General features: G+C 34.1%; 2 protein-coding genes across 6 annotated transcripts; one reads left to right on the top strand and one right to left on the bottom strand.

Annotated features, from left to right (window-relative positions):
- The first annotated feature begins 1,833 nt into the window (after positions 1-1,833).
- On the top strand, positions 1,834-5,414 carry LOC148957256 (uncharacterized). Its single transcript, XM_089115655.1, has 2 exons — positions 1,834-2,798; positions 4,786-5,414. Exons 1-2 carry the CDS (start codon positions 2,651-2,653, stop codon positions 5,049-5,051), a joined length of 414 nt encoding a protein of 137 aa, XP_088971781.1. The 5' UTR covers positions 1,834-2,650; the 3' UTR covers positions 5,052-5,414.
- A 3,893-nt stretch (positions 5,415-9,307) lies between these two features.
- LOC148957257 (uncharacterized) lies at positions 9,308-18,059 on the bottom strand. 5 transcript variants are annotated; one of them, XR_016145256.1, is made up of 8 exons: positions 17,797-18,059; positions 14,135-14,298; positions 13,508-13,604; positions 13,184-13,272; positions 12,135-12,185; positions 11,423-11,614; positions 9,804-9,865; positions 9,308-9,612 (listed from the first exon to the last, which is right to left on the bottom strand). XR_016145256.1 is itself a non-coding variant. In XM_089115653.1 (6 exons), the coding sequence occupies exons 1-6, from the start codon at positions 17,993-17,995 to the stop codon at positions 11,555-11,557; spliced, it is 660 nt and encodes a 219-aa protein (XP_088971779.1). In that variant the 5' UTR covers positions 17,996-18,059; the 3' UTR covers positions 9,308-11,554. The 5 variants fall into 5 exon arrangements, 1 of the variants encoding a protein (XP_088971779.1); XR_016145253.1 differs by lacking the exon at positions 9,804-9,865; XR_016145255.1 differs by having other exon boundaries at positions 9,308-9,865.
- Between the last annotated feature and the right edge of the window lie 128 nt (positions 18,060-18,187).

Here is an 18,187-nt window from a genome sequence, read left to right on the forward strand (position 1 = left end):
CTCCACTCCTGATCCTTCCTCCCCACCATTTACCTTCGACTCACCTCTTTCTTCTTCCCCATTTTCTCACAACTCTTCTTCTTTAGGCGTTTTCTTCATTTTCTAGCTTTTACTCTTTACTTATTTTTCCCATCATTCTTTTCCCTGATTCATCCTCTCTACTATTTTCCTTCGACTCACTTTATTCTCCTTCCTCTTCTTCTCAAAACTCTTCTTCTTTTTAAGCATTCTTTTTCATTTTTAACGCTAATTCTTGATTTTCAACATTGTCATATTTACTTCCTTCCTTCTTCCTTGATCTTTTCTCACTACCATTTTCCTTCGACTCACCTTACTCTTCTTCCGCCTCTTCTCAAAGCCCTTCTTCTTTACAAGCATTTTTTTCTCTTCTTTATACACTTATTCATTTTTCAACTTATTTCCTTTGCTACATTTTCCCATCATCCTTCTCCACCCTTATGCTTCCTCTCCACCATTTTCCTTCAGCTCATCTTTTTCCTCATTTTTCACTTTTCTTACAACTCTTTCTCTTCAGCAGCATTTTATTCTTTTCCTTATGCTTCCTTTTTCTCTTACTTTTTCTAAATTCAACTTGCATATCTTCCTACTCTTCTGCTTTTATTTTTTTAAGCTTTCTCTTTTCTCGCCCTCTTTTTACTATACGACCGCGTTATTTCATTTATCGTCTTTTCTCTTCAGTTGGCTCTAACTCCTTCTTTCCTTCCTATAAACAAATATTTCATGTTGCATATATTTTTCTTTCTCTCTTGATTCTTCTCCTAACCCTTCTTATCTTTCTTCTATTTTCTTTTAGTACTATGTTTACATCTTCATTTCAATTTTTTCTCTGTTCATCTTCTCGATTTACATTTTCGTTCTTCTCCCTATCCAGCCTTCTTTTATTCTTCTACATAACCTTTTCTCATCTTCGCATATCCTTATTATATTTCTACCTCTTTTACTTTCTCTTTTTACTGTCTCTTTTTCCTTTCACCTTTTTCTTTCGCTTTGTTCTTCTTATATCTTGATAGGCATAGCAACGAAATCAATGACGTCTTCGTTTTAAGCTTATATACTTCTTCTTTTATTCTTCCCTTTGCATTTGCTTTTTCTTTTCTTTATCTTTTTCTGTTACTCCCCTTTATTCTTTTCAACTTTTCTTATCATCCTAGTTTTCCAAAGAATCTTTTAACATTATGCTCCAGTTTGGCATTATACTTTCTATGCTTTCTATGCTGCTATAATTTTTCCCTTTCAACGCTGTATCATACGTCATCGTCCTTTCACCGATCAACACTGTACAAAATGAAGACTTCAAACAGTTCATCATTCATTGCTATATTGATATTCTTAGACGATCAGATGTGTTAGGGTTCTTAGTTTGGATCTTCCCGGAATATTTTTGCTTCAGAGAGATAGAACTACTCAAATGAAGCCTGATATGCGATAAATATTGCCTTATAAGGGGGGGGGGGGCTACAGCTTCCCAGCCCCCATGTCTTCTATGCCCATGCCTGGCATAACTGAAACATCCAATTCAATCCAGAAATTTACAGTGACCACGTGAAAAATGATTGACAGGAGCATAAAAGATTGCGAAATCGGCCATGGAAGATTAAGAAGCAATGTTGTGGCAAGAAAAGTAGTGTATTTAATCATAGCAACATACGACTAAAAAAAGTTGAAAAAACGAGATTTTGCGCTTATAACCATAATTCATCCGAGTGCGTTTTGTAATTAAGTTAGAAAACAGACGGATCCGTACGATAATCATACAGCTTTTGACAGCAGCTGTTTTTTCTAACAATAAATTCAATTCACTCGTTTTGTTTACTGTTGAAAATATTCACGGCTTAATCGCATTTTTCAACCTGCTGCAGAGAGTTACGCCTTGAGGATACTAAAAGCGAAGACAGAGTAGCAGCGTTATTTGCAAAATCTGCAAGTTTGATATTACGTGGGTGTGGTTTAGCTGCACTAACCAATAAAGCAGTGCCGAGATTATTGCAACATACAGCGTTGGATCAGTAGCTCAGGAGAGTAGGGAGGAAATCAGTCTTTGAAGGATCCTAGTGTTGGTTCTAGGATCCAGTATAAGCAGAACATCATTCAAACGATTCCTAAGAAAGAGATATATTTATTCAGAAGATAGTTTCATAAAGACATTTGTTCAGAAGACGTTAATGTCAATTGGATGAAGCCTGGCTATAATCAAGGAACAACTGTGTAATTGAAACAGCCGAGAAATAAAAACATTAACAAGACTGCATTTGAAAGAGAATTCATTAAGAAAATAATCAACACGTCTCTGTACGCAAGAAGGATTAATGAACAGGTTAATTGGCAGGACTGTGTTGGAGAGGGATCGTACAAGGAAACCTATTATTGAGGCTTAGAATTACTGTGTATGCTCCCCTGAAGTATGAATACAAATGCAACAGCCAATCATAATTTTGGTAAACGCTAAACGAAAGAAAGATAAACAATTGCGAGTGCCATCTGTTGCGTTTTCTGCGTTTAATTTTTGTCTTGCTTGGAAAGAAATTTGCTATAAATAAGACACCCATCGCGTAAAGGAATTACTTATATTTACTTTGCTCTATTTACGGCTCCGTGCGGCCTTATTTACTGAAAGTGCGTATCATCCACAATGGCAGAAAAGCGGGGAGTAAAGTCACGGCTTTTTGGAGGCAAATCGGGACGAAGCGATGAAGAGCGAAGAAGACAAATGGAACGAGAACAGGAAGAGAGATCAAGAGTTGACAAAAAGGCTCTGTTCAAAAGAGTTGTCAGTTCAGGTAAGTTCTATAAGCAGTTTTTGTCTTAGATTGAGATTGACGTATGCAAACAAGGAGGCTTCGAAATTTCGCTACTTTTTTGCTTTCGCTAGATTTCAAAAATTGTTAGACCTCTTTGTCTTGAGCGTTAAAATCTTTCTAACATTACTATGCGCTAGAGAGACCTTCTTTTGAGATGTCTAAAAAATTTGCACAAATTTTAAGCTTTACTTTATCAATGAATAAGTCAAAACTATAATTTCATAATTTCAAAACTGAAGCGTTTTAGTTTAATACAGTTAAGAATACTGTTGGTTGATGCTTAGAAAATATTTCATTTTAACAAGAATTTTGCAAAATACAGCTGAATCTAAATCTACTTTTTTGTAATTTTAAGATACAGTGGTAGGTAATAGCTTGATTTGAAATAGTGGTTTTTTATATAGGATTGTATCTTTCTGTAACGAGAAGTTTTCATATCGCTTCTCAACATAGATTCTTGGTCTTCAAGTTCAAGTTATCGAAATTGTATCAAATTTTTTTATAAATAACAAAGGTACATAGACCTTGATGGTCCTTAACTTAATTACAATTTGTTTTGGAAATATATCTAAATAAAATTGCTTACAATAGTTACTGATCAAAATGATTTTTCCTCCAAAAGCTTAAAGGACATTTTTCCATAGCACATGTTATTCAAAATTAGAATTGTAATTAGAATTAAAAGAATAGTTTGAATATAGATTTGTTAACGTATAAACAAGAATAAGTGAAAAGAAAGATCTAAAGTTCATTTCACTATAATGAAATCCAATTTTCGCCAATAAAAGTTGACTTGAATTTTAAATTCTGCAGATTGCAAAAATTATTAGCTCTAGAAAGAATACAAACTGTTCATAGATTTTTCGGTTGCGAGATCAAATTAAGGCTCTGTTCTTATAAATGGAAGCCAAGGATCGGCCATTCAGTGAGTTAAGTTAAAGAAAAATTGCAACGACCGCAAAATTGATTTGTCATTCAGCTTGCAACGTCTACTGATAACATTTGGTTAGAATTTAATGTTACTATCCTGTACAATTAGAGTATAGCGTTGCTATGCAATGCCATAAACTAGACATGATTGCTAAATAAAGAGAGACAAAAATCTCTAAGATAAACATATGTTTATAGGAATAGCTTGAAAATGCCGTATACATAATGCACACAGAAAATGTCCAAATTTATTTCCAAATTGTTGCGTAAAATATAATGAAAACCATATTGCAGCTGTACTTAATATGTTTAGATGTTGGAGATAACCTTACATCCATCACTCTATAGGTTTTTTCCATTATTACAATCATATGATATGATACTTAAACCTTTGAAGACTGATACGTCCAGTATCTTTTAATTGGTAAAGTTGACGAGGTACGCATCAGTTGTCAGAGACGAGGCTTATTGAAAGAGAGACTGAAAATTTATGGCAAATCGTGTTGATTTTGGTTTACAAGCGGCCAGTGGCGAAGCTAGAGGTCATGCAGGTCATGCCAAGCATGACCAAACAATTTCCTAGAAAATAATCTTTTAATCTACGATAAAAATTCTAGATATGTTAAAAGATAGGGTTTTTCACATTCAAAATTCTCTGGCTGGCGCTAGGCTATCTGTTATAACATGTACAACCATTTGATGAGGATAGAGTTTTAGCCTGGCATCGCAGAGCGTTTAGAAAAATGGATGGAGGGCTTAAACTTAACAATAAGAGGCTTGGCTGATCGTCCATTTTTCTAGTTGGTTGTTACCTGGTCGTTATTGCAAGTGTGTGGCTATAGCCCTCTAGCGCCCCTGCTCTTCGGTGCCTTGTCTGAACAAATAGATTAGTTTAGCCAAGATCCAAATTTTGTTTTCATAAGGTTTTTTCTAAGCTTTCGGAGAAGCCTGTTTGAAAAACGAATTGTTGAATCAGGAAATTAACTTGACTATCATGATTTGCTAAAGTTGTGTTGATTTGACATGAACATTTTAGGCAATGACGACAAGGCAAAACGAGGTCGTTCGAAGTCACGAGAGGATGAAGAAAGAGAGCGAAAAAAGCAGTCTATGCTGGAGTTTGGATCAAGAGCTATTGATTCATATGAAACCCACACGGATCCGAAGAAGAGAGAGGCTGAGGCAAAACGAAGATTTGAAAAGGGTGAGACAGAAGACCGCAAAAAAGACGGTGGCAAAAAGCAAGGTAAAGTGCAAACTGCCCTCAAAGTTGGAAGATTTCTGCATAAGCATGGCAAGTAAATAAACCACATCTGTTTTCGAGCTTAGGACATTTTGAGCAATGTAAGTCAATAATTATAAGAGCCCATTACAAAAAATTTAAACAGACTATATAAAAGATGCTTTACAATGCGATTTTATTTAGCTACAATGGTTTTTTTTACTTTCATAAAATGTAGTAATATACAATATTGATTAAATAACTATAGTAGTGTTATCATGGAGTGAAGAAAGACTGAAATGAACTGAGTTATAGGTAGCGTTCTTCATTTTTTAACTAAGACCTATACTCGTTATGATTTAATGTTATGAAGTAGCTTTATCTCACGACTATATCTTAGGCAATAAAGTTTATAGTATGAAATTAAAGTCAAGTGAATCAAATCAGATGATGTTTCTTTTTTAACCCTTCTCCGAACATGTGATGGAGCACTTGAAAGGAATACAGATGCTAAGTCAGAGCCTGCTTGATAACAGTCCGCTGATTTTTGTTCAGAACAATTTACAAGCAAAAAACCACATAATTAGTAGACTGATAATCTTGAGGTAATTGTGTTGTTAACATGTGGAGAATTTTTCATGTTGGGCGCATAATTCGGCTTTCGTAAACCGGGTACATATAACATCGCATTATTGAGACAAAATAGAAACAAGGTCATACGTGCTTAGAAAAAAACATCACACATTGCGCATACAGTCATCAGAAAGACATAGCATCAAATCAAGCAGATCACAGAAGGCCGAAATGATTTTAAAGAAGCGAAAACAAGGATTTTTTATTTCAAAAGAATTTCTGAAGAAGCGATAAGCCAGAAATTATTGTGTACTGTGAAAATGTTAAAACTGGTTGTAATGAAAACCGGTTGTTGTAGCTAGAAATACCGTTTTAGAAAAACCATCTCCAACATGGACGATAATATGTGTCAAAGTGTGGTTTGATACCGTACTTATTATCAAGCTAGACAACAAATTTTCTTCCAAGCCAGTGAAGAATCATTTGATCGAAAATGGGTACGAGCATTTTATCTTATTAGGAATGTTGCTCAAATATTCTTAGCAAAGCATCGAAAAAATAACCAAATTTTCTTAGAAAATACGGCCTTTCAACATAATAAAAAATTGGACGCCCAGTGATTTATTCGCCCAGAGCTTTTTCTTATATAGTCCTTTAGTCAAGGAGAAAGAAATAGGGAGACTGTGTGCTGTCTTGTCAATTAACTGTATGGTTTATGAGATCAATGTATTCATGATCTCCCTGTCAAGGTTTTAGCAACTAAACTGCAAGAAGATAGGATAATATGGTTTATATTAAGGAAAGAACGTTCAACTTTCCAATCTTATCTTAAATAGTTATACACAATTAAGAATCAATATCTTCAAAACGATTTTGCTTTCCTTCTTTGCAATGCAAAGCTTATTTTTATGTAAATTATTTACTCGCTGTTTTTTGGGATTGTATTTTGGGGTTGTATTATTTCAAGGCGTGTCAATTGACCAATGATTTGCAGAAGATTTTGTTCTATTGTTCCAAGCAATGTACGTTTGAATTTGTTTTATAAATATTGGTATTATGTTGGTTTTATAAATATTGGCATATTTAGAAAACACAAATGGAAATAAGATTACAAGCTCTAAAATGTTTTTTGTAGCTCTGCATGTTAAAGAGAGACATAGAAGAATTGAGTTGAAGTGATACATTAGCTAACTACTTCAGCAAAGTAATAAGAAAGATCCTATTATGTTAAAGAAGGCAGGTTGATCAAATACTGTCAAGAAAGATAACGCTCTAGAGGGCTTTGTAGAATAAATTGAAAAACAATACTAGAGAAGAGTGTTTATTAAAAGACTCTCCTAGTCTAGACATAAATGTTAACATGTCAAATTCTAAAGGGAACAAGACACATGCATGCGATTTCTCCTTTCCTAACTTTAATTTAAAATGCAAGCTTTAGAGATACGAAAGCTTAGTTTTTTCTTTTGACAGCTGTTTTCTTTCAACCATTTAAGAAAAAAGTCAGCTGGCTCTTTATAATTTAAAGACTTGAAATGCTCTGCAGGTAGGCTGTTTTTCTGTACTCGTTTGGTAATGAAAAGAAACAAAACATACGTCATTTCTCAGATTTGTTATGAGCTTTGTTCTCAAATCTTTAATGAAACAAAGAGTAAAGACTGCTTGTGTTTATGCCACTCGGTTTACTGAAATTGAGGCAGCTGACACCGATAGTAATTAACCAAAGAAGTAAAGTTTGGAAAAATTAATTTCGTCCTATACATAAAAATGCTGAATGTCAATGCCGCTATAATAACTTCAAATGGAGAATGTGTATAAAATGGAGAGACATAGGTGTAAAATCCTAGCAGTCAACTGCAAATAACAGAGCTGTATGAAGATCTGTCATCAAGCCGAAGTCAAAATCATAGTAGAGTCCTAGTCGATATGACTGACTGCAAGAGAGAGCGCGAGAGGGAGGTGACGTCAGAAGACAAAATTGGGAAGCTAGAGATATCATGGACAAATACCTCATTTAACAAAACACGAACAAGATTTCTCTCTCATTGCACAAATGAAGTTGCATTTCGATTGATATATCCTTTTGGGAGTATGGGTTTCCCACAAAGCGAAAAATCTTGTTTGATATAGATTTCATTAACTACTATCAACTAATGACAAACAAACAGTACCAGATATTAAGAGAATAGACTCAAACTGGCAACTTTGTACTTGTACACTTCCTGCAGAAGTACCATGTGCTGGGAAACAGAACTGCAGACAAGAACTAAATTGCACTCACTTCCATGAATCAGCCTCTCACTGGTAAACTTTACATAAATCATCTCGGTAGTATAAGCTAACTCGTTATATGAGAAGTATATGCTGTTGTAAACATTTTTTGAATTCGGAAAGTGACGAAGAAGGAAAAATTGTTAAAATTTTTTAACTCAAGAAGAATTATTTAACCTTCTTCCGTACAAATAAAGTGTTAATCCGCTTTAAGTGTTTGAAATAGGAAACTGGTCTGTCTTCGGCAATCTGAAGAAACTTTTATTGTGTCAGCTAGACACAAACTCGGCTGCTGGTTTCGGGTAACTTTTTCCCAACTATATAAATGTGAACATTCCACAGCAACATACAGAAATCCCATGGCAGCAAAAAGCCTTCGGCCCAAAATCATCAACAGCAAATCACAGTCTGATAATCATTTATCTCCTGTGATAGTTTGTTTTGGAAAATTCGCTCTTTTATTAATCTCCTTGAACAGAAGCAAGAATATCAACATTCGATGTATTGTAAATTAAGCTATACATCAAATCTTAGGCCATACTGTGTGACAAGGAAAAATAATCCACTCTAAGAAAATACAAACTGGAGAACGAGTGAAAGAGCGATAAGATAATCCCATGTGATTAAATTATTGAAAAGCATATAAGACCCGTTGTTACAAACGAGTAAAAAATTGATGCTTGCTTTGTTGACGAGCGCAGAAGCTCGGTTGCCACTACGCTACAACAAGCAACCACAATCCACAGTGTGTCTAGGAAGCGAAGTATCTTTACCGACTTAATTGTCCAGATCACTGACACACATTACTTAAATTCACGACATGCTAACTCACAAAATGAATAATTTAACGTGTTGCCCAGGAAATCCAAGCCTTCCCTTCATGATTATTAGTCCAAATGACCATTTTCCAAGAAGCGGATTCAATCTTGGATATCAAGTTGGTGTTCAAATATAACTCATGCTCAATTCTGAAAATGAAAACATCATTTCTTCTTGGTAATTTGACATTTAAAATATCCACAGCATTAGAAGATCTTCAGTTTTGGGATACGCTAACAGCAGGCATCTTCACTGCGTGGATTTCTTGATTCTTGACCTGATTTTCGGTCATAGCAAGACGTATTGGCTTCAGGCACTCATTTGAATGTTACTAACTTTCATTCAACAACATTTTATTGCTAAACTCGAACTTGATATATTTTTTCATTTATAAGATGAATGGCTTTATTTCTACAACGAGTTGCAGTCACATTGTACAAGATAACCGTCTTCCATTCTTGACTATATTTTTTATGGTCGTTATACCTTTATCATTATTCATTATTCATTATTTGATTATTTTTCATTAGAATTAGTCCAGAAAAATTGTTATTTTGAGATCGGACTGACTATCATCTTTATGGCTGGCTCTTCTCTGTAGATCACAACACTTACGATTTAAGTGTCGATAAGGAGAATTTCGCGTGTGCTAAATATCTATTATATTTGACTGTGAAACGATTGAACTTGAAAAGCAACTTGAATGAACTGAGAGAATATAAAAACTATTGTCTAAAAAAAATCTAGATAGAGTTTAGATAGAGTCTAAAATTCTAAAAATGTTGTTGTTGTCCCTTTCTGTGAGTTCCAGTTCATCAAAATATTCGTTCACCACTCGCTGAAAAATGTACTTGAACCGTAACGTTCTGGACCTTGACAACACCAACTTTATATTGACGTTCAGTCTATCGATGGCACCGACCAGCATTCGCCGATTGAGATGAACAAGTTGTGCTGTTCGTTGCTTGTAGCATTTAATTTCTAATTCAATGGACAAAGAAAAAGTGACATTTCATGCACAGTTAAGTCGAAGTGGATATATGCACAGCTAAAGAAGTCAGAACTGTAAATGCTATCTTAAGATTATACTCTTGTATTTTTTTTGCTAAAAAGCCCCTCCATACATAACCTTTAATGAAATGGGTTAAATACTTGTTCACGAAAATACCTACCGGTATCAAATTCACGTTTCAACAAAATCTTGTATTGCAAATGACAAAACTGCAAAAGTGTTCTAAATGTAGAAAAAAATAGCGAGCTGCTAGAACAAGATCAAGAACAAAAATGTGGGACAAAATATATCTTTTGTCCGAACATAAAAACATTTTTGCCTTTAATGTAGCTTCAAAAAGTGGAAGCACTTTGCTTGCATATTTACATATATAAAAAATTCATTTAATTAAATTATTAATATAAACAATTAAATATAAACCATCTAATGTGATAAAATAAAAACCTGAAAGAAAAACATGTGCTTTCTGTAACAGTGTTGAATATACCTTACACTTTTACATGCTTGTTCTTATATTGATTGGCAAAATATCAGCCTTGAGTTTCTTAATTTGCAACTTCTTTAAAGTGGTTTCTACAGTAATTGACTTGCTAGTATACAACATCGGGTAATCTCATAGCTAAAATGGCACCCAAAAACTATGCACTATGCAAAAATCAATACAGCTATATCAAGACAAAAGCTCATAAGTTAGCACTAGAATGTTTGCTGCATTAAAATTTGTGTACAGAATGCTTACAACCAATCTGAGTAATGGGAATTTGTTAATATACTTGAAGATTTGTATGTTGACAACCACAAAGTGTAGCTAGCTCTAAAATAAATAATACTTATGTTTATCAACAGAAAATCTGTTTAACAGAAAAATACAATTTGAACCGAAATGTGTATCAATCTATCAATCATAATTGTGAATATCTGTTTTTTAAGATAGATATATCTAAGATAGTATTACTGCTTTCAATTAACCAGAAACAACACCACAATGAATTAAAAAAAGATACAAGGGAATAAGCAAACAAAAGTCATTCAGAACCAACATTTCCAAAACTTTGTTTGTAACTGTTCGCACAACCCAAAGATTAGGGGATAGGATAAAACAGCATGTTCCTTTAAAAAAAAAACTGCACCCTCAAAGAGAACAGCCTCCTCGATCTTGTAGGTCTAAAAACACAGCAAAAACTAGTAACTCTTGGACAACATCTTTTTAGTCAACCCAGATCGTGCAAAACTCTATAATGAAGGCATTTTTCAGATAATTGGCAGTGCACAGTCATCTTTTCATCTAGCAGTTTTGGAATCAATCTACATAAAAAGGAAAAGCCACCATTGCATAGACAGAAGGATTTTGTTTTCTCTCTTGGGCTCCAGTGGCAATCTTTCTATAGGCACGCAGCATTGTTTGGACAACTATGCTTGTTATGTGCTTGCGTTTTTCTGATTGGCCAATTTTGATCCACAACTGGGTATATATTTTCCATTGTATTCTTTCGGACCCTCATTCCGATGTTTTATATATTAATATTTAAAGTTAAAGTTGTTTGCGAGCAAGAACTTGACCGCCAGGTTTTTCGCTAACTAGACTAGAATGAGGCTAGACGGGGGTTACATAATTACTTACAATACATTTTTAAGTGCTATTTCTAATATTATACTCTGAGGAGCGTCAGACGAAAAAGCTTTCAGAAATATGCTGTGAAATGTTTGCTTTTTCCAGAGCCTTTTTCAAGATCCGTATTGCAAAAAATTGTTTAAAAAATAAATACAGATTATTCTTACCAGCAAGGCCTAGAGGTTTTGATCTCATGAATGCTGCCTTAGCAACAAGAAATGATTCAATCTTTTTTATCCATGCCTCATGCACAAGAAAGTGAAATGTCTAGGGTGGGTTGACATAGTCAACTTTTGAACTCACTGCACCATTTGCACTGTCACTTTCCCATTAAAATTTTGTTCGAGCCATCTGTTAACCTTACAAGGGAAATAAAATAAAAAGGAACCAGTTAACTTTCAAAGATCAAGTTGATATATGATCAATGAAGAATAATATTTCTGTTTAAACTCTTGCTTAGATAAGGGTCTCATAAATTAACATAAAAATTAGTTTGATATAGGAATCATTGATTGTTTCTCAGCAACAGCATACTTGTTACCTTCTTTGATCCTAATGAAGAATTGTAAATGTCTATCAAATATATTTAGGAGAAATAAAGATCAGGTCTACGATAGTCATTAAAGCAACCAAACAAAAAATCATCTGAAACCTGTCAGTACTATGCTGACCTTGGACATCACTTAAAACTCTTAAAATTCCAAAGCAAAATTGTGGATTCAAAGCTCATAAACAAAATTATTCCAACATGTTGGTAATTTTTTATAATGCAGAGACTTCAAGAGGCATTAGAGACAGTAGAAAACAATATAATTTTATTGTTATTTTAGTGTAAAGATATTAAAACATGAACATGAAAGAACTTAAAGTAAGGCATACCAAGTCCTTTTTGCTTTTGAAAAAGAAAAGAAAAACATTGCCTTGTATCTTCTAGAAAGAAAGTTAACTATCTTAGACAGGATAAATGAAGAACAGATCTATATAATGACAATGTATTTCAGATGTCATACTTTAATGATTATAAAATGGTATAGATATGCAAATAATATCACCATACAAGCAAGAATTTCCTAAACTGAAACTTCAAAGTTTCAGTTTATTCATCTATCAGAGGCAGAGTTTTCAAACTTTGAATCTGCTTTGTGGGAGGTTGCATCTTATAATACACGGTAACACTGACTTTCCCATGATTTCCTTTTTTAGGCAAAGCACTATTTTATAAACAGAATATTAGTATATTTACAGCACCTAGTCTCTCAATTCAAATAACTACACTTTTTTAACAAAAATGAATCAGAAAAACATAGAAGACCATCAAACCACAAGCAACTTTTCACAAAATTATGTGTAAATGGGTTGAATGTCTTTTGAGAAATCAATTGTATTCATTGAACAGCAGAAAAATGATCTCGCTCAATTGTCCCTTTTTTGGTCTTAAACTAAAAGTTGTAAAATATGCTATCACACATGGTAACTGAGAAGCTGCCAGAAAATTTGAGTTAAAGAAGCAAACTATTGAAAGCAGTAAGCTATTGATGGTTTAATGAGATTCCCAAAGTTGAAGGAAAATCTGCTATGTCCACTGAATTATCCAGGGACTGATGAGCAACAGTTGTTGATGTTATCTGAAAAGACTGTACATAAGGAAATTTTTGGTGAAACAGATGATGAAGAAGAATTTAATGGATTTTGAAACATGTTATTTCTAATAGATAATTTCGAATATAATACAACACACCTTAGGTTTGAAGGAATTTTTCTCCTCAGAGCTATTTTTTTAGTATTCCGTGGTTCATATTGTTCTCTACTAAAATATACATGCTTTACATATACTGAGACAATGGATAAGGGGATGAATCTTAAACAAAGTGAAATATATGGTAAATATCTTAAAAATGTTGAAAAGTAACAAGTATACTGGTTCTCACCTTGAAACAAGCATTGCAGTCTGCTAATTCATCATTTTTAATTGATCTGGACAGTTTCTTCCAAATTTGTTTGCAAGAAATTTGTTGTCCTGGAGAAAATAAAAATCAAGATTTTTTAAAAGATTTGCACTGCATCTAAAATTTTACTAAAACGTCACAGAAATAATGCTAGCTTCATCACATCAGCACTTCACTGAAATGTCAAGATGATCACATAAATTTAAGTTAATCAATCTTGTTGTTAGCATATGTCCAAGAAGATGTCTCTTAGACTACTCCTTCATGAGACCAAGCCTTAGTGTTAACAGTCTAAACTAAACTTACCCACTGGTGTTAAAATTGCTTCACATCTTACGTCCTTTTGCTGGCATCTTTCGTTTATGACAGATTCTTTCATCCATTTAGCAATGCACCATTCTTCCTAGAAAAACAATAAGTCTATATAGAGAAAGCATAACTTGTTAAAATTGGGTCAATACTTGGGAAAAATCTATAGGATTTCTGCAAATCAGAGCATAATTTAGAAAAACTGGCATAGAGCAGAATTGTTCTTGGATGGATCATTGCACTTTGATTATAAAGCTTAAAACAGTTAACAGACAATTCAATATAAAATTGTAGATGGTATAAAAGGATTCAAAGTGGATCTGACATGATGAACTAAAATTGTTCCGGCTAATGACAATTAGCAGAAACAAAAAAAACATTTTATACAATTCACAGCTACAGGGAATACACTGGCCTATTCAGATTTTGTGATACATCACCAAGGTTATTAGGCAAAAACCTAATAAAAACATCACAGCTATTCTCAAAAAACATTAAATGACATTATTGCAAAGAAAAATGAATGAATCCATCATGCAACATCTTTCCTTACATTTAGAACATACTCTTGTACTTACAAACATTTCACATAATAAGTAAAACTATTCAAAGGAAGCTGAATACCTCAAGGAGTAAATCTTTCTTTTTGCTTTCATTCTGCTCTTTTTTTAATAATTTCTGGGTAAGTGTTTTTGCGGCCTGGCTAGCTTTTAATTGTTCAGCTTTTAGTAGATCATTGGGAGTGGGTGGTTTTATCCCAAATGTAAATGTCCGCTCCACAACTGATTCTGAAAAGTGAAGTAAACAATGGCATTACAAAAAATCAATGGGTACTGTTGTATTCAGATGTGATATGGGCAACTTTGGTTCTTCAAATAAACAGCAGCTGTATTTAAAGCTTCTGCCCAAAATGCAAAATTCTTTGCATGATCAATCATTGCTCTAGCAGACTCAACTACAGTGTTGTTCATGCGTTCAGCAAGTCCATTTTGAGCTGGATTGTATGAAACTGTTGTTTCATGCTTTATACCTTGCTGTTTTAGATATTCAGAAAAACATTTGAGCAGTATTCACCACCATTGTCACTTCGTAAAACTTTAACTCATTCTCCAGTGATATTATTCATGATATTGACAAATTCTTTGAATTTACTCAAAACTTCAGATTTTTGCTTTAGATAATAAATGCATACATAACGTGTCAGGCTTTTGTCGGAAAGGCGTGCGATCACACGCCCACGCCCTGGCGCACGCCTGCTGCTTTCCAGGATTGCAAAACTGCGCAATTTTATTATCGGTGCAAAATTCATAATTATTGGTTTTGTGGGTTTTTGAGATGAGTTAATATATTTATCCTTCCTTGGTACTATTACTTTATGCCACTTCAAAAAGGCATAAAGTAATAGTACCAAGGAACACCTTAACACCTTATCAGGATTGCGGATTAAATAAATTTTTTTGAAATAACCATAGGACTAATCTACTGTGGAATCCCAATATTATGAAACCTGACCTGGTTACAAGCATAACTAATTTTCTGGTATGACAAACAATGTCTGGCCCCTTGAATTCTGCCTGTACAACTTCCTTCGGTATAACGAGTTCCGTATATATAACAAATTCTTGTTATAACTAACCTAATTGTAGTCCCTTTATCATAATTTTCTTCAATATGACAAACTTTTCCAAAAAATTTCATCGTTATTTTGATCTACTTATTTCCGGTGTATATTTGTCACTATTTCTTGGTGGAATCATTATTGCCAGCGACAAAACATGCATTGGCAAACATGCTATGCTTGTTTGCGAAAAAATCTCACACACCATCACACGCCTGGATGTTTTCGGGGGTGCAGTCGTTAGCCCGCCTAATATATTTTTCCCACGAAAGCCTGCATGTGAAGTCATTGGTAAATGTCACAAGACACTTTGAGCCACCAATAGTTTCACTATTGCCTTTTTCCTCACTTATGTGTGCAGAATCAGCATTCCTTGAATAATTTCCAGGAAAATGTGAATACTTTGCCTTCTTTTTTGGGCAATCTCTTGCAAAATGTCCTTTCTCTTTGCAATAGTGACAAGTTCCAGTGAATGGTTGAACGGGAAATGATCTCTCTGATTTATTCTGCTGGAATCCGGAAGTGAGTCCTCTATTTCCTCTTCCCCGCCTGCTGTTAAAGGCTTGTCTTGCTGATATGGCATCCCCTGAGTTTTTCAGTACCAAATTACCTGACTTTCACTCATAGTCATTTAACAACATTCCTTTCACCTTTTCAAAAGGTAAATGGTTTTGCTAATGGCATCTGATGCTGTAATTAGCGGCATATAATCATCAGGTAGACTTGCCAACAAAGTCATGGCCAATTCCTGGTTATTTACTTCATTGCTCATTTCCCATAACTGATCATGCAAGGATTTCAAGTAATTTATATGTTCTAACATATTTCCATTTTGTTGAAGTTTCGAGAATAATACTTCTGTTGTAATCTCATCTTTTGTAAGATTGATTCACGTGCAAATTGATTCTTCAGGGCTTCCTTTGCATCTTTTGCTATGTTTGTATCATGAATTTGTTGAGAGGGCTCAACATTAAGACAAATATTTGTCCAGGCCTTTTTTGTTTTTAAACAAAAACTTATAATTTCAGCTGTCTCAGCTTTAGCAACAGGAACAACAGGGGTACCACCTGCATGTCTGAATAAATCATTTCTTTCCACATACAGTTTCATATTGAAAGCCCATGATCTGTAATTCCCGCTATTGAATTTCAGAACATTTCCAGCAGAGTCATCCATAAAAGCCATTCTGTTATTAAAAAAATTTCAACGAACCTACAAACGTTATTCTGGGGCTAATCTGGGCTCATAACCTATTAAGATAACAGTGTAAAGAAAACACAACTTGTATCTGAACATAACATGGAGAAGTAATCGAGAACAAGTCAAATTCTAAAAGTAGATGTATTGCTTTGCAAGCGTGAGGATCACAAAACCGTAACTACGCAATAGGAATAATATAACAGAACAATAGTGAACAGCGTGATTAGCAATAAGTATATAGCGATGATCATATTAGCAACTTTATCTCTTTGAAGCAACAATATTTAGGTAGAACCAATACTGCACACACCCCTAAATGTTCAGTCTCCTTTGTGTTTTAAAGTTAACATATATGAGGCCTCTTGTATACTAACAGATGTCATTTCATATTTTTAGAGCCAAAAATTTAAAGCCCTTTTTCTTATGATCTGTAATAGTCTTGGGATAAGATTAGCAGTTTCTTGTTCAATGGCTTGAATGTACTGATCTTAAATTGGCATTATAACTGTATGCAGAGACCTTAGGTAAAGCAAAGCAGTATGAATGCATAAATGGAACAACCTTCTTCTGGCTGCCCAAAGTATCATAAACCCAAAGAGCTATTTCACAATATACAGTATCAAAGTGGCATGTGAATTTCTATTTGGGTGGGGCAATATTCAAATTTATTTGAAACCTATGTGATGCACAACAATGTCTCCTAAAGTTTGCAAAGCAGCAATGCGTGTTTTGATCAAATTTCTTACTAATGAAAAATTTTGCTTGGAACAACTGGTGGGACAATACCTTGAAATTTACAACAATTGCTAAGATTCAGTATCAAGGGCTTGAAAAGTTAAAAAATATTATATGCTAGTAATGCCAGGGTGTATTTCATGTAAAACCTATGTCATAGAGACCCCAAATGAAAGAATTTAACTACAGTTATGCATATAGTGATAACTCAATTTAACAGATCTTGGGGCCTAGGTTAACAGGTATGCAAAAATGGAAAGGCAACAAATTCTAAGGATTTATGCTGTTACTTCTAATGCCATTCCTTGGGGATTTAATACACTGGGTGTTTAAAAACATCTACAAATGCACCCTCAACTCTCCAAGAATTTAAAAAGTGTTCCATAATCATCAGAAATATTATTCCTATTTTATCAAGGAAAATGTGCCTCTTGCTGCCAGGAAAAATCTTTCCCTATTATAAGAAAAGCGTCCCTTTTGTGAACCTGAGATTAAAACAAAGCGATCACATAAATTTGGCACATCTCTTGCTCTGCTCTATTTGGCATTTTTCATGATGAGCACACTTTATGTTGGTGGTATAACTATGCTATTTTAGTTTTATCCTTCTTAGTACTAGAAAGACGATTTTTCATCGAGGTGAGGTACTTGAATCGTATTTTTTTCAAATACATCCAGGTGAAGGCAAGTTTGACGATTACTTCAAAAGGTTTTGGTGTAGGCTCTTTCTTACCATAAAAAGGTTTCAAGTTTGTATTCATTCTAATCCAAGAAGTAGGCCCGCCATTGTCCATTGCACCCATTTGAGGGCTTAATTGGACACTTGCCTCCACGTTATCTTTTTTTCCTGGTGTAGGATGTTCATATTTGAACGTCTTTCCATGTCGTGGGGATAATATCAATAGATTCTCCAGTGTACCTTTGTAGTCCATTATACTTCCTTGCAAACAACTTCAACATCAACAACAACCACAACATGAAGGAGAGTACGAAGTGTGACGTCATCAATAATATGTTTTTAGAATTTCTTAATTTTAACCACATAATCAGAAAGAACGGTATAAAATCCCTCTCAATATGCTAAATCAACTAGACGTGTTGCAAATTGGGCGAGATATGGCCAA

Source organism: Rhopilema esculentum, unplaced genomic scaffold, assembly GCF_057945365.1.
Source record: "Rhopilema esculentum isolate cy_ngs unplaced genomic scaffold, ASM5794536v1 HiC_scaffold_36, whole genome shotgun sequence".
Lineage (NCBI taxonomy): Eukaryota > Metazoa > Cnidaria > Scyphozoa > Rhizostomeae > Rhizostomatidae > Rhopilema > Rhopilema esculentum.